The sequence below is a fragment of the Oncorhynchus gorbuscha genome, linkage group LG03, assembly GCF_021184085.1.
Source record: "Oncorhynchus gorbuscha isolate QuinsamMale2020 ecotype Even-year linkage group LG03, OgorEven_v1.0, whole genome shotgun sequence".
Taxonomy (NCBI): domain Eukaryota; kingdom Metazoa; phylum Chordata; class Actinopteri; order Salmoniformes; family Salmonidae; genus Oncorhynchus; species Oncorhynchus gorbuscha.
Genome location: NC_060175.1, coordinates 104,832,482 through 104,846,160, shown reverse-complemented (window position 1 = coordinate 104,846,160; position 13,679 = coordinate 104,832,482). Strand labels below are relative to the sequence as shown.

Below are 13,679 nucleotides of genomic sequence, written 5' to 3'. Positions count from 1 at the left end.
GTCCTTTCTAGGATCGGCTATGTGAAGAGTGTGACAGACGACACGGGCTACAGAAGAACGTGAGTTTGACAAGAGGCCTTCCTGTAGACGTTAAAGACATTAAAAACACAACCGACAAAAAAACACACTAAAACCACATAACGTCAGTTATTCAGTTCTAGAAAAACAGATTGAGTAACTTACTTGCACTGCTCTGGCGTGTGTTTGGCCTCGTCTGTACAGCGGTAGAATTTACCCTGAAATAAAATAACAATTAGATTGTACTATGGTATAGTTGTAACGCCCTGACCTTAGAGAGCCTTTTTCTCTATTTGGTTTGGTCAGGGTGTGATTTGGGGTGGGAATTCTATGTTTCGTTTTTCTATGATTGTGTATTTCTATGTACTGGCCAGGTATGGTTCTCAATTAGGGACAGCTGTCTATCGTTGTCTCTGATTGGGAACCATACTTAGGCAGCCCTTTTCTCCTCCTTCCAGGGTGGGCAGTTGTCTTTGTTTGTGTCACATTGCCCTGTTAAGCTTCACGGTTATTTAGTATTGTTTATTGTTTTTGTCAGCGTCATTTCTAATAAAAGGAATATGTACGCTCACCACGCTGCAACTTGGTCATTTCCTAACGACGGCCGTGACAAAAGTATGGAGAATAGATTCTGATATAGTATGGAGAATAGATTCTAATTAAAATACTTACTAGTAAAGTAAAACACATTTACAAATGAGCTCTCAGTACCTTGGAGAGATGGACTATCAGTACAGTACATATTACCTTGAAGAGTTAGACTCTCAGTACAGTACACGTTACCTTGAAGAGTTAGACTCTCAGTACAGTACATATTACCTTGAAGAGTTAGACTCTTAGTACAGTACATATTACCTTGAAGAGTTAGACTCTTAGTACAGTACACGTTACCTTGAAGAGTTAGACTCTCAGTACAGTATATATTACCTTGAAGAGTTAGACTCTCAGTACAGTACATATTACCTTGAAGAGTTAGACTCTTAGTACAGTACACGTTACCTTGAAGAGTTAGACTCTCAGTACAGTACACGTTACCTTGAAGAGCTGGACTCCGATGCAGGCGAACATGAACTGTAGTAGAGTAGTGACGATCATGATGTTACCGATGGTCTTGATCGCTACGAACACACACTGGACCACATGCTGAATGGACAGAACACACAGTTGTTAGGCAGGTCAACAAACAAGTACACAGCCACACACACACACACACACACGCAACCACCCTTACCTTCAGTCCTTTTGCTCTGTTGATGGCTCGTAGAGGCCTGAGTACTCTGAGTACCCTGAGAATCTTGACCACAGAGATGGCACTCGAACTGAGAAAGAGAGAAACAGAGAGAGAGAGCGAGAGAGAGAGAGAGAACAGGGAGAGAGAGCGAGAGAGAGAAGAACAGGGAGAGAGAGAGAGAGAGAGAGAGAGAGAGAGAGAGAGAGAGAGAGAGAGAGAGAGAGAGAGAGACAACCGGGAGAGAGAGAGAGAGAGAGAGAGAGAGAGAGAGAGAGAGAGAGAGAGAGAGAGAGAGAGAGAGAGAGAACAGGGAGAGAACAGGGAGAGAGAGAGAGAGAGAGAGAGAGAGAGAGAGAGAGAGAACAGGGAGAGAGAGAGAGAGAACAGGGAGAGAGAGAGAGAGAGAGAGAACAGGGAGAGAGAGAGAGAGAGAGAGAGAGAGAGAGAGAGAGAGAGAGAAGAGAGAGAGAGAGAGAGAGAGAGAGAGAGAGAGAGAGAGAACAGGGAGAGAGAAAGAGAGAGAAGTTGAAGTGTACCTATGATGAAACAGGCCTCTCTCATCTTTTTAAGTGGGAGAACTTGCACAATTGGTGGCTGACTAAATACTTTTTTGCCCCACTGTAGATGTAGTATTTCAGTTTTTTTTATTTGAATACATTTGCTTTGCCATTATGGGGTATTGTGTGTAGATTGATGACGGAAAAAAAGATATATTCATTTTAGAATTAGGCTGTAAAGTAACAAAATGTGGAAAAGGTGAAGGGGTGTGACTACTTTCTGAATGCACTGTATGTATGACCAGAACATACGGGCGTGGTAATGGTGCTCAGTGCTTATACAGTGGACATGCTAGGCTAAGGCTACGAGGCCTAACGTTGTATACAGTGGACATGCTAGGCTAAGGCTACGAGGCCTAACGTTGTATACAGTGGACATGCTAGGCTAAGGCTATGAGGCCTAACGTTGTATACAGTGGACATGCTAGGCTAAGGCTACGAGGCCTAACGTTGTATACAGTGGACATGCTAGGCTAAGGCTATGAGGCCTAACGTTGTATACAGTGGACATGCTAGGCTAAGGCTACGAGGCCTAACGTTGTATACAGTGGACATGCTAGGCTAAGGCTACGAGGCCTAACGTTGTATACAGTGGACATGCTAGGCTAAGGCTATGAGGCCTAACGTTGTATACAGTGGACATGCTAGGCTAAGGCTACGAGGCCTAACGTTGTATACAGTGGACATGCTAGGCTAAGGCTACGAGGCCTAACGTTGTATACAGTGGACATGCTAGGCTAAGGCTAAGAGGCCTAACGTTGTATACAGTGGACATGCTAGGCTAAGGCTAAGAGGCCTAACGTTGTATACAGTGGACATGCTAGGCTAAGGCTACGAGGCCTAACGTTGTATACAGTGGACGTGCTAGGCTAAGGCTACGAGGCCTAACGTTGTATACAGTGGACATGCTAGGCTAAGGCTACGAGGCCTAACGTTGTATACAGTGGACATGCTAGGCTAAGGCTACGAGGCCTAACGTTGTATACAGTGGACATGCTAGGCTAAGGCTATGAGGCCTAACGTTGTATACAGTGGACATGCTAGGCTAAGGCTATGAGGCCTAACGTTGTATACAGTGGACATGCTAGGCTAAGGCTATGAGGCCTAACGTTGTATACAGTGGACATGCTAGGCTAAGGCTATGAGGCCTAACGTTGTATACAGTGGACATGCTAGGCTAAGGCTATGAGGCCTAACGTTGTATACAGTGGACATGCTAGGCTAAGGCTATGAGGCCTAACGTTGTATACAGTGGACATGCTAGGCTAAGGCTATGAGGCCTAACGTTGTATACAGTGGACATGCTAGGCTAAGGCTACGAGGCCTAACGTTGTATACAGTGGACATGCTAGGCTAAGGCTACGAGGCCTAACGTTGTATACAGTGGACATGCTAGGCTAAGGCTATGAGGCCTAACGTTGTATACAGTGGACATGCTAGGCTAAGGCTATGAGGCCTAACGTTGTATACAGTGGACATGCTAGGCTAAGGCTACGAGGCCTAACGTTGTATACAGTGGACATGCTAGGCTAAGGCTATGAGGCCTAACGTTGTATACAGTGGACATGCTAGGCTAAGGCTACGAGGCCTAACGTTGTATACAGTGGACATGCTAGGCTAAGGCTACGAGGCCTAACGTTGTATACAGTGGACATGCTAGGCTAAGGCTATGAGGCCTAACGTTGTATACAGTGGACATGCTAGGCTAAGGCTACGAGGCCTAACGTTGTATACAGTGGACATGCTAGGCTAAGGCTATGAGGCCTAACGTTGTATACAGTGGACATGCTAGGCTAAGGCTACGAGGCCTAACGTTGTATACAGTGGACATGCTAGGCTAAGGCTACGAGGCCTAACGTTGTATACAGTGGACATGCTAGGCTAAGGCTATGAGGCCTAACGTTGTATACAGTGGACATGCTAGGCTAAGGCTATGAGGCCTAACGTTGTATACAGTGGACATGCTAGGCTAAGGCTATGAGGCCTAACGTTGTATACAGTGGACATGCTAGGCTAAGGCTACGAGGCCTAACGTTGTATACAGTGGACATGCTAGGCTAAGGCTATGAGGCCTAACGTTGTATACAGTGGACATGCTAGGCTAAGGCTATGAGGCCTAACGTTGTATACAGTGGACATGCTAGGCTAAGGCTATGTACAGAAGTTTAATTGAGACTCACTGTAGGAAGAAGGAGATCAGAGACACAGAGACCACCAGGAGATCCAACAGATTGAACCAGTTCCTACAGAATGAACCTTGGTGGAGGAACGCTCCATGAACCGTCATCTAGAGGAAGAGGAGGAGGAGGAAGAGGATGATAAACAGGAGGAGGAGGAAGAGGAGGTGGAGGAGGATAAACAGGATGAGGAGGTGGAGGAAGATGATGAGGAGGAGGTGGAGGGGGAGGAGGCAGTGGAGGAGGAGGAGGATAAACAGGAGGAGGAGGAAGAGGAGGAGGAAGAGGAGGTGGGGGAGGAGGAGGATAAACAGGAGGAGGAGGAGGTGGGGGAGGAGGAGGATAAACAGGAGGAGGAGGAGGTGGAGGGGGAGGAGGAGGTGGAGGAAGATGATGAGGAGGAGGGGAGGAGGAGGAAGAGTAGGAGGAGGAGGAAGAGTAGGAGGAGGCGGAGGGGGAGCAGGAAGAGGAGGATGAGGAGGGGTGGGGGAGGAGGAAGAGGAGCAGGAGGAGGAGCAGGAGGAGGATGAGGTGGAGGAGGTGGATGAGGAGGAGGTGGGGGAGGAGGAGGAGAGGGAGGCGGTGGATGAGGAGGAGGTGGAGGAGGTGGGGGAGGAGGAGGTAGAGGAGGAGGTGGAGGATGAGGTGGGGGAGGAGGAGGTGGATGAGGAGGAGGAGGTGGGGGAGGAGGAGGAGGATGAGGAGGGGGGGGGGGGAGGGGGGGCGGAGGATGAGGAGGAGGGGAGGTAGATGGGGAAGAGGAGGAAGATTAGGTGGGTGGTTGGAGGAGGAGGAAAAAAGAGAACAGGTGTGTTAGGACAGGGAACATAATAAAATGAGAACTTAGTGGTGATGTGGTAGTGCACTACTTTAGACCAGAGCCCTATGGCACCCTATATAGTGCACTACTTCATATCAGAGCCCTATGGCACCCTATTCCCTATATATAGTGCATGATGGAAGGAGGGTGCCGTTTGGGATGGGCAGCCACTGTTTCACAGTGCTCCTACTGCGCGCTATGTAGCCTCATATTTCATAACAAATCTATAACACTTCATAGTGACAAACAGTCACCTTTACTGTTTCATTACCTTCAGTATAATCTCCACTGTGAATATAGAGGTAAAGGCATAGTCTGCATAGCCCAGAACCTGTAGGGTAGAGAGGACACAAAGACAGAGTATCAGATATATTTAGGGAATTACAGGAATCAAATTAATATGATTGAACAATCTGATCATTTACTTTGGGCAAAGAGTCTACACTGTAGGCATCCTGGAAAAGGGCCCACTTCCTCCCTTGAACACACCCCACGACCTTCTCTGCCTCCTCGTGGGGCTGCTGATTGTACTTTACAAGACAGTCTGGAACGCGCCCACTGACTCTCTGATTGTACGTTACAAGACAGTCTGGAACGCGCTCTCTGATTGTACTTTACAAGACAGTCTGGAACGCACCCTCTGATTCTCTGATTGTACGTTACAAGACAGTCTGGAACGCACCCACTGACTCTCTGATTGTACGTTATAAGACAGTCTGGAACGCGCCCACTGATTCTCTGATTGTACGTTACAAGACAGTCTGGAACGCGCTCTCTGATTGTACATTACAAGACAGTCTGGAACGCGCCCACTGATTCTCTGATTGTACGTTACAAGACAGTCTGGAACGCGGCCACTGACTCTCTGATTGTACGTTACAAGACAGCCTGGAACGCGCTCTCTGATTGTACGTTACAAGACAGTCTGGAACGCGTCCACTGATTCTCTGATTGTACGTTACAAGACAGTCTGGAACGCTCCCACTGGTTCTCTGATTGTACGTTACAAGACAGTCTGGAACGCGCCCACTGGTTCTCTGATTGTACGTTACAAGACAGTCTGGAACGCGCCCACTGGTTCTCTGATTGTACGTTACAAGACAGTCTGGAACGCGCCCACTGGTTCTCTGATTGTAGTTACAAGACAGTCTGGAACACGCCCACTGGTTCTCTGATTGTACGTTACAAGACAGTCTGGAACGCGCCCACTGGTTCTCTGATTGTACGTTTACAAGACAGTCTGGAACGCGCTCTCTGATTGTAGGTTACAAGACAGTCTGGAACGCGCCCACTGGTTCTCTGATTGTACGTTACAAGACAGTCTGGAACGCGCCCACTGGTTCTCTGATTGTACGTTACAAGACAGTCTGGAACGCGCCCACTGGTTCTCTGATTGTACGTTACAAGACAGTCTGGAACACGCCCACTGGTTCTCTGATTGTACGTTACAAGACAGTCTGGAACGCGCCCACTGGTTCTCTGATTGTACGTTACAAGACAGTCTGGAACGCGCCCACTGGTTCTCTAATTGTACGTTACAAGACAGTCTGGAACGCGCCCACTGGTTCTCTGATTGTACGTTACAAGACAGTCTGGAACGCGCCCACTGGTTCTCTGATTGTACGTTACAAGACAGTCCTTCCTCAGCTGGCAGTAATTGGCACGTCTAGCATGATGACTGAACCAAATGTGCAATCAGGGCAGCTGCTTCTCTCTCTCTGTGTGTGTGTGTGTGTGTGTGTGTGTGTGTGTGTGTGTGTGTGTGTGTGTGTGTGTGTGTGTGTGTGTGTGTGTGTGTGTGTGTGTGTGTGTGTGTGTGTGTGTGTGTGTGTGTGTGTGTGTTGCTCAGGGAGCCTGGTGACTGGTTGTGTGAGGTCAGGTCTGAACCCAGTGTTTCTGTTCTTAGTCAGGCCTGTGTGTTCCTGTAGATCAGAACAAGACTGGACCCAGAGACAACATTTAGCTGTTTTACAGCTCATTTCCTGAGTTATGCCTTGTGCTTTTATGCCTTGTAGCTGAGTGACTCCAATATTATAACAAAATCAATGGGGGTCCCATGACACGACATTTGGGGATTTATTTTCTTCTCCTTGACACTCTAGTTTTTATTTGGTTGGTTGTTTGTTCTCAATATGTTATTATATATTGAAATATGTATATATGCATATGTTTATATATGTGTATATATATATATATATATATATATATATATATATATATATATATATATATATATATATATATATATATATATATATATATATATGTATATATTTATATATGTATGTATGTATATAGGTATATATGTTATTATATTTATATATTGATATATGTATATATGCATATGTTTATATATGTGTATATATATATATGTATATATTTATATATGTATGTATGTATGTATATAGGTATATATGTTATTATATTTATATATTGATATATGTATATATGCATATGTTTATATATGTGTATATATATATATATGTATATATTTATATATGTATGTATGTATGTATGTATGTATATAGGTATATATGTTATTATATTTATATATTGATATATGTATATATGCATATGTTTATATATGTATATATATACATGTATACTGTATATTTACATATGTATATATATATGTGTGTATATATGTATATATTTATATGTGTATATATATGTGTATATATTTATATGTGTATATATTTATAGATGTATATATTTGTGTATATATTTGTGTATATATTTGTGTATATTTTTATATGTATATATATACATATGTTTATATGTGTGTATATTTATATATGTATATAGTTATATAGTAATATATGTATATATTTATTTATGTATATATTTATATAGTTACATGTGTATATATTTATATATGTATATATTTATATAGTTATATATTTATATATGTATATATGTATATAGTTATATATGTATATAGTTATATATGTATATAGTTATATATTTATATAGTTGTATATGTATATATGGGGCGGCAGCGTAGCCTAGTGGTTGGACTAGTAACCGGAAGGTTGCGAGTTCAAACCCCCGAGCTGACAAGGTACAAATCTGTCGTTCTGCCCCTGAACAGGCAGTTAACCCACTGTTCCCAGGCCGTCATTGAAAATAAGAATATGTTCTTAACTGACTTGCCTGGTTAAATAAAGGTAAAATTTAAAAAAAATATGTATATACTTCTACATTTATATATAGCTCCATTATCTTGTTTACCTCAGATCTGGTTTAGATGTTTCAGTTGAAATTATTTTACCATCTCAGAAACTATGTTCTTAAAAAATACATGCAAGTATAATGTTATTAGGAGGTTTAAAAAAAATAATAAATGTTGACAACTTGTAACGACGTAAGAAACAAAATTCTGTTTTCCAATTAAATAATTATTATTGCGAGCGAACTTGACGTAATATAGGAATTTGAATATGTCGCAAGATAAAATATAATTTGCCATCATTAAACTCGGCAGATCATTTTCCATCAATGATTGTCGAATATAACTCGCTTGACTGCTATGATTGTAAATAAATCCCCCTTTTTTTGGGCATGTACATAACTATAGATAGATCCGAGAGTTTGAGTGATGAAAGTTGAACAGAGGATCATGAGATCTCTGCGTAGGAAACACTCAGACCAAGTTACTGTTAGTAAACCGTTAGAAATGGATAATGCAAATAGCAAGGTCTATGTGCGTGATTGACTTAATAGGCCTCGGCTTCTGAATACAATCTGGGTTGATGATTGTAATTCAATTTATGGTTTGCTTAGCTAGATGCAGGTTGTTTATAGCCTCTGATAGGTCTATATCTAATTTCAGACTACAGTAACCTAGATGAGATGTCGGATGGATTTAAACTGAACCATTTGGCAGCCTGTTTACTTCAAATTAACAGACTAATTTATTCAAACAACATCTGATCACCTGTAACCTAATCTGACCGACTGTTTCCTTCACTCTAATGTATTCTAACAGCTGAAAACCTGTAACCTAATCTGACTGACTGTTTCCTTCACTCTAATGCATTCTAACAACAACCGATTGGGAATTGGATAGCGCTGTAACCATGACCACAATTGCTACCAATCCAACTAACTAAACATGGCCATTAATATTTACATAATAACACAAGGCTACAACAACAACACACTGAAATTATAGGCTATTTATTAAATGCGTTTGCACAAACTGATTTGCAATCACTCCAGTGATAGTCATTCCAGCATATTCATTGTATCAAATGGTAGGCTACAGTTGCCCACAATGGCATAGAAATGATTAGGTTGCTTGATGGCCAACACAAGCAAATACACCATTCTCCACATGTAATGTTAGTTTCGTTGTGAACTTTTCACCATAACAGAAGCACCCAAGGGGAGTTCCAATCACTTCCATTTAAAATTTATACTCGCGCGCAGCGCTTCGAGACACAACAACTGAGCTCGCGTAAAACCTTCGACACGACTGATACGCTTCCACAAACAAAGTCCACGTTAGAATGCACTTAAAAACCACCCATTTTCAAGAAAACGTATTATAATTCGATCTAGTGCGCTTGCAGTCTTTAAACGGTTTACCCAGTGCGTTTGCCACCATTATTTCTTGACGAACATCAGTTCAAGCACATTCATATTATTTATGGAGAAAAGGGTCATTGTTCCTAAAGGAGTGTGTAACTCATTGGTCCTAAAGGAGTGTGTAACTTACATTGTTCCTAAAGGATTGTGTAACTCATTGTTCCTAAAGGAGTGTGTGATTTACATTGTTCCTAAAGGAGTGTGTAACTTATTTTTCCTAAAGGAATGTGTGTAGCTTACATTGTTCCTAAAGGAGTGTGTAACTTACATTGCTCCTAAAGGAGTGTGTGTAGCTTACATTGTTCCTAAAGGAGTGTGTGATTTACATTGTTCCTAAAGGAGTGTGTAACTTATTGTTCCTAAAGGAGTGTGTAGCTGACATTATTCCTAAAGGAGTGTGTAACTTATTGTTCCTAAAGGAGTGTGTAACTTACATTGTTCCTAAAGGAGTGTGTAACTTATTGTTCCTAAAGGAGTGTGTAACTTACATTGTTCCTAAAGGAGTGTGTAACTTACATTGTTCCTAAAGGAGTGTGTAACTTACATTGTTCCTAAAGGAGTGTGTAACTTACATTGTTCCTAAAGGAGTGTGTAACTTATTGTTCCTAAAGGAGTGTGTGTAGCTTACATTGTTCCTAAAGGAGTGTGCTCTGATGGGATCCTCTGCGGCCAAAGAGCAGCTGCTGAGGATGATGAAGACCAGGATGAGATTGCAGAAGATGTGGTGGTGGATCAGGAAGTGGCAACCCCGACGGATCCTGAAGAAACAAACAAACAAACAAACAATAACAATAATAATAATTTGAAGACCTTGATAAGAAACCTTACCGAAGACCTGAAGACGTGTGTTAGCTCCCAAAGATAATGCCTAGGCTTTAGCTCAGTGGGCTAGCACAGTCTCAACTTAAACAGAAAAGCTGGGATCAAACCTAATTGTCTAAATATTACTTTTTTATATTTAAATAAGCTTCAGAAAAGGAAAACAAGTCTCTGCTCACTATTCGTCAGATGCACATTTATTTTAGTAGTCGTCTAGTATAATAGTAGTATTACTATAGTATACTAGTAGTAGTCCTCTAGTATAATAGTAGTATTACTATAGTATAATAGTAGTAGTCCTCTAGTAATATAGTAGTATTACTATAGTATAATAGTAGTAGTCTTCTAGTATAATATTAGTAGTCCTCTAGTATAATAGTAGTAGTCCTCTAGTATAATAGTAGTATTACTATAGTATAATAGTAGTAGTCCTCTAGTATAATATTAGTAGTCCTCTAGTATAATAGTAGTATTACTATAGTATAATATTAGTAGTCCTCTAGTATAATAGTAGTAGTCCTCTAGTATACTAGTAGTAGTCCTCTAGTATAATAGTAGTAGTCCTCTAGTATAATAATAGTATTACTATAGTATAATAGTAGTAGTCTTCTAGTATAATATTAGTAGTCCTCTAGTATAATAGTAGTATTACTATAGTATACTAGTAGTAGTCCTCTAGTATAATAGTATTATTACTATAGTATAAAAGTAGTAGTCCTCTAGTATAATAGTAGTAGTCCTCTAGTATAATAGTAGTAGTCCTCTAGTATAATAGTAGTATTACTATAGTATAATATTAGTAGTCCTCTAGTATAATAGTAGTATTACTACAGTATACTAGTAGTAGTCCTCTAGTATACTAGTAGTAGTCCTCTAGTATAATAGTAGTAGTCCTCTAGTATAATAGTAGTATTACTACAGTATACTAGTAGTAGTCCTCTAGTATAATAGTAGTATTACTATAGTATAATAGTAGTAGTCCTCTAGTATAATAGTAGTACTCCACTAGTATAATAGTAGTAGCCCACTGGTATAATAGTAGTATTACTATAGTATACTAGTAGTAGTCCTCTAGTATAATAGTAGTATTACTATAGTATTACTATAGTATAATAGTAGTAGGCCACTGGTATAATAGTAGTATTACTATAGTATAATAGTAGTAGTCCTCTAGTATAATAGCAGTATTACTATAGTATACTAGTAGTAGTCCTCTAGTATAATAGTAGTAGTCCTCTAGTATAATAGTAGTATTACTATAGTATAATAGTAGTAGTCCTCTAGTATAATAGTAGTAGTCCTCTAGTATAATAGTAGTAGTCCTCTAGTATATTAGTAGTAGTCCTCTAGTATAATAGTAGTAGTCCTCTAGTATAATAGTAGTATTACTATAGTATAATAGTAGTATTACTATAGTATAATAGTAGTATTACTATAGTATAATAGTAGTAGTCCTCTAGTATAATAGTAGTATTACTATAGTATAATAGTAGTAGCCCACTGGTATAATAGTAGTATTACTATAGTATAATAGTAGTAGTCCTCTAGTATAATAGTAGTATTACTATAGTATAAAAGTAGTAGTCCTCTAGTATAATAGTACTATTACTATAGTATAATAGTAGTAGCCCACTGGTATAATAGTAGTATTACTATAGTATAATAGTAGTAGTCCTCTAGTATACTAGTAGTAGCCCACTAGTATATTAGTAGTAGTCCTCTAGTATAATAGTAGTAGTCCTCTAGTATAATAGTAGTATTACTATAGTATAATAGTAGTAGCCCACTGGTATAATAGTAGTATTACTATAGTATACTAGTAGTAGTCCTCTAGTATACTAGTAGTAGTCCTCTAGTATAATAGTAGTAGTCCTCTAGTATAATAGTAGTATTACTACAGTATACTAGTAGTAGTCCTCTAGTATAATAGTAGTATTACTATAGTATAATAGTAGTAGTCCTCTAGTATAATAGTAGTACTCCACTAGTATAATAGTAGTAGCCCACTGGTATAATAGTAGTATTACTATAGTATACTAGTAGTAGTCCTCTAGTATAATAGTAGTAGTCCTCTAGTATAATAGTAGTATTACTATAGTATTACTATAGTATAATAGTAGTAGGCCACTGGTATAATAGTAGTATTACTATAGTATAATAGTAGTAGTCCTCTAGTATAATAGCAGTATTACTATAGTATACTAGTAGTAGTCCTCTAGTATAATAGTAGTAGTCCTCTAGTATAATAGTAGTATTACTATAGTATAATAGTAGTAGTCCTCTAGTATAATAGTAGTAGTCCTCTAGTATAATAGTAGTAGTCCTCTAGTATATTAGTAGTAGTCCTCTAGTATAATAGTAGTAGTCCTCTAGTATAATAGTAGTATTACTATAGTATAATAGTAGTATTACTATAGTATAATAGTAGTATTACTATAGTATAATAGTAGTAGTCCTCTAGTATAATAGTAGTATTACTATAGTATAATAGTAGTAGCCCACTGGTATAATAGTAGTATTACTATAGTATAATAGTAGTAGTCCTCTAGTATAATAGTAGTATTACTATAGTATAAAAGTAGTAGTCCTCTAGTATAATAGTACTATTACTATAGTATAATAGTAGTAGCCCACTGGTATAATAGTAGTATTACTATAGTATAATAGTAGTAGTCCTCTAGTATACTAGTAGTAGCCCACTAGTATATTAGTAGTAGTCCTCTAGTATAATAGTAGTAGTCCTCTAGTATAATAGTAGTATTACTATAGTATAATAGTAGTAGCCCACTGGTATAATAGTAGTATTACTATAGTATACTAGTAGTAGTCCTCTAGTATAATAGTAGTATTACTATAGTATAAAAGTAGTAGTCCTCTAGTATAATAGTACTATTACTATAGTATAATAGTAGTAGCCCACTGGTATAATAGTAGTATTACTATAGTATAATAGTAGTAGTCCTCTAGTATACTAGTAGTAGCCCACTAGTATATTAGTAGTAGTCCTCTAGTATAATAGTAGTAGTCCTCTAGTATAATAGTAGTTTTACTATAGTATAATAGTAGTAGTCCTCTAGTATATTAGTAGTATTACTATAGTATAATAGTAGTAGCCCACTAGTATATTAGTAGTAGTCCTCTAGTATACTAGTCGTAGTCCTCTAGTATAATAGTAGTAGTCCTCTAGTATAATAGTAGTATTACTATAGTATAATAGTAGTAGTCCTCTAGTATAATAGTAGTATTACTATAGTATAATAGTAGTAGTCCTCTAGTATAATAGTAGTATTACTATAGTATAATAGTAGTAGCCCACTAGTATAATAGTAGTATTACTATAGTATAATAGTAGTAGTCCTCTAGTATAATATTAGTAGTCCTCTAGTATAATAGTAGTATTACTATAGTATAATAGTAGTAGTCCTCCAGTATAATAGTAGTAGCCCACTAGTATAATAGTAGTAGTC

The 13,679-nt window shown here is 38.9% G+C and overlaps 1 protein-coding gene across 2 annotated transcripts in view; it reads right to left on the bottom strand.

Annotated features, from left to right (window-relative positions):
• cacna1fb (calcium channel, voltage-dependent, L type, alpha 1F subunit) overlaps nt 1-13,679 on the bottom strand; it is a 216,092-nt gene that overhangs the window by 55,709 nt on the left and 146,704 nt on the right. For both annotated transcript variants that reach the window (XM_046344773.1, XM_046344774.1), the window contains exons 21-26: nt 10,022-10,151; nt 5,075-5,134; nt 3,987-4,093; nt 1,250-1,337; nt 1,054-1,161; nt 184-236 (exon numbers count right to left, since the gene is read on the bottom strand). In XM_046344773.1, coding sequence (XP_046200729.1) covers nt 184-236; nt 1,054-1,161; nt 1,250-1,337; nt 3,987-4,093; nt 5,075-5,134; nt 10,022-10,151 — 546 coding nt within the window. The remainder of the gene's footprint in view (nt 1-183; nt 237-1,053; nt 1,162-1,249; nt 1,338-3,986; nt 4,094-5,074; nt 5,135-10,021; nt 10,152-13,679) is intronic.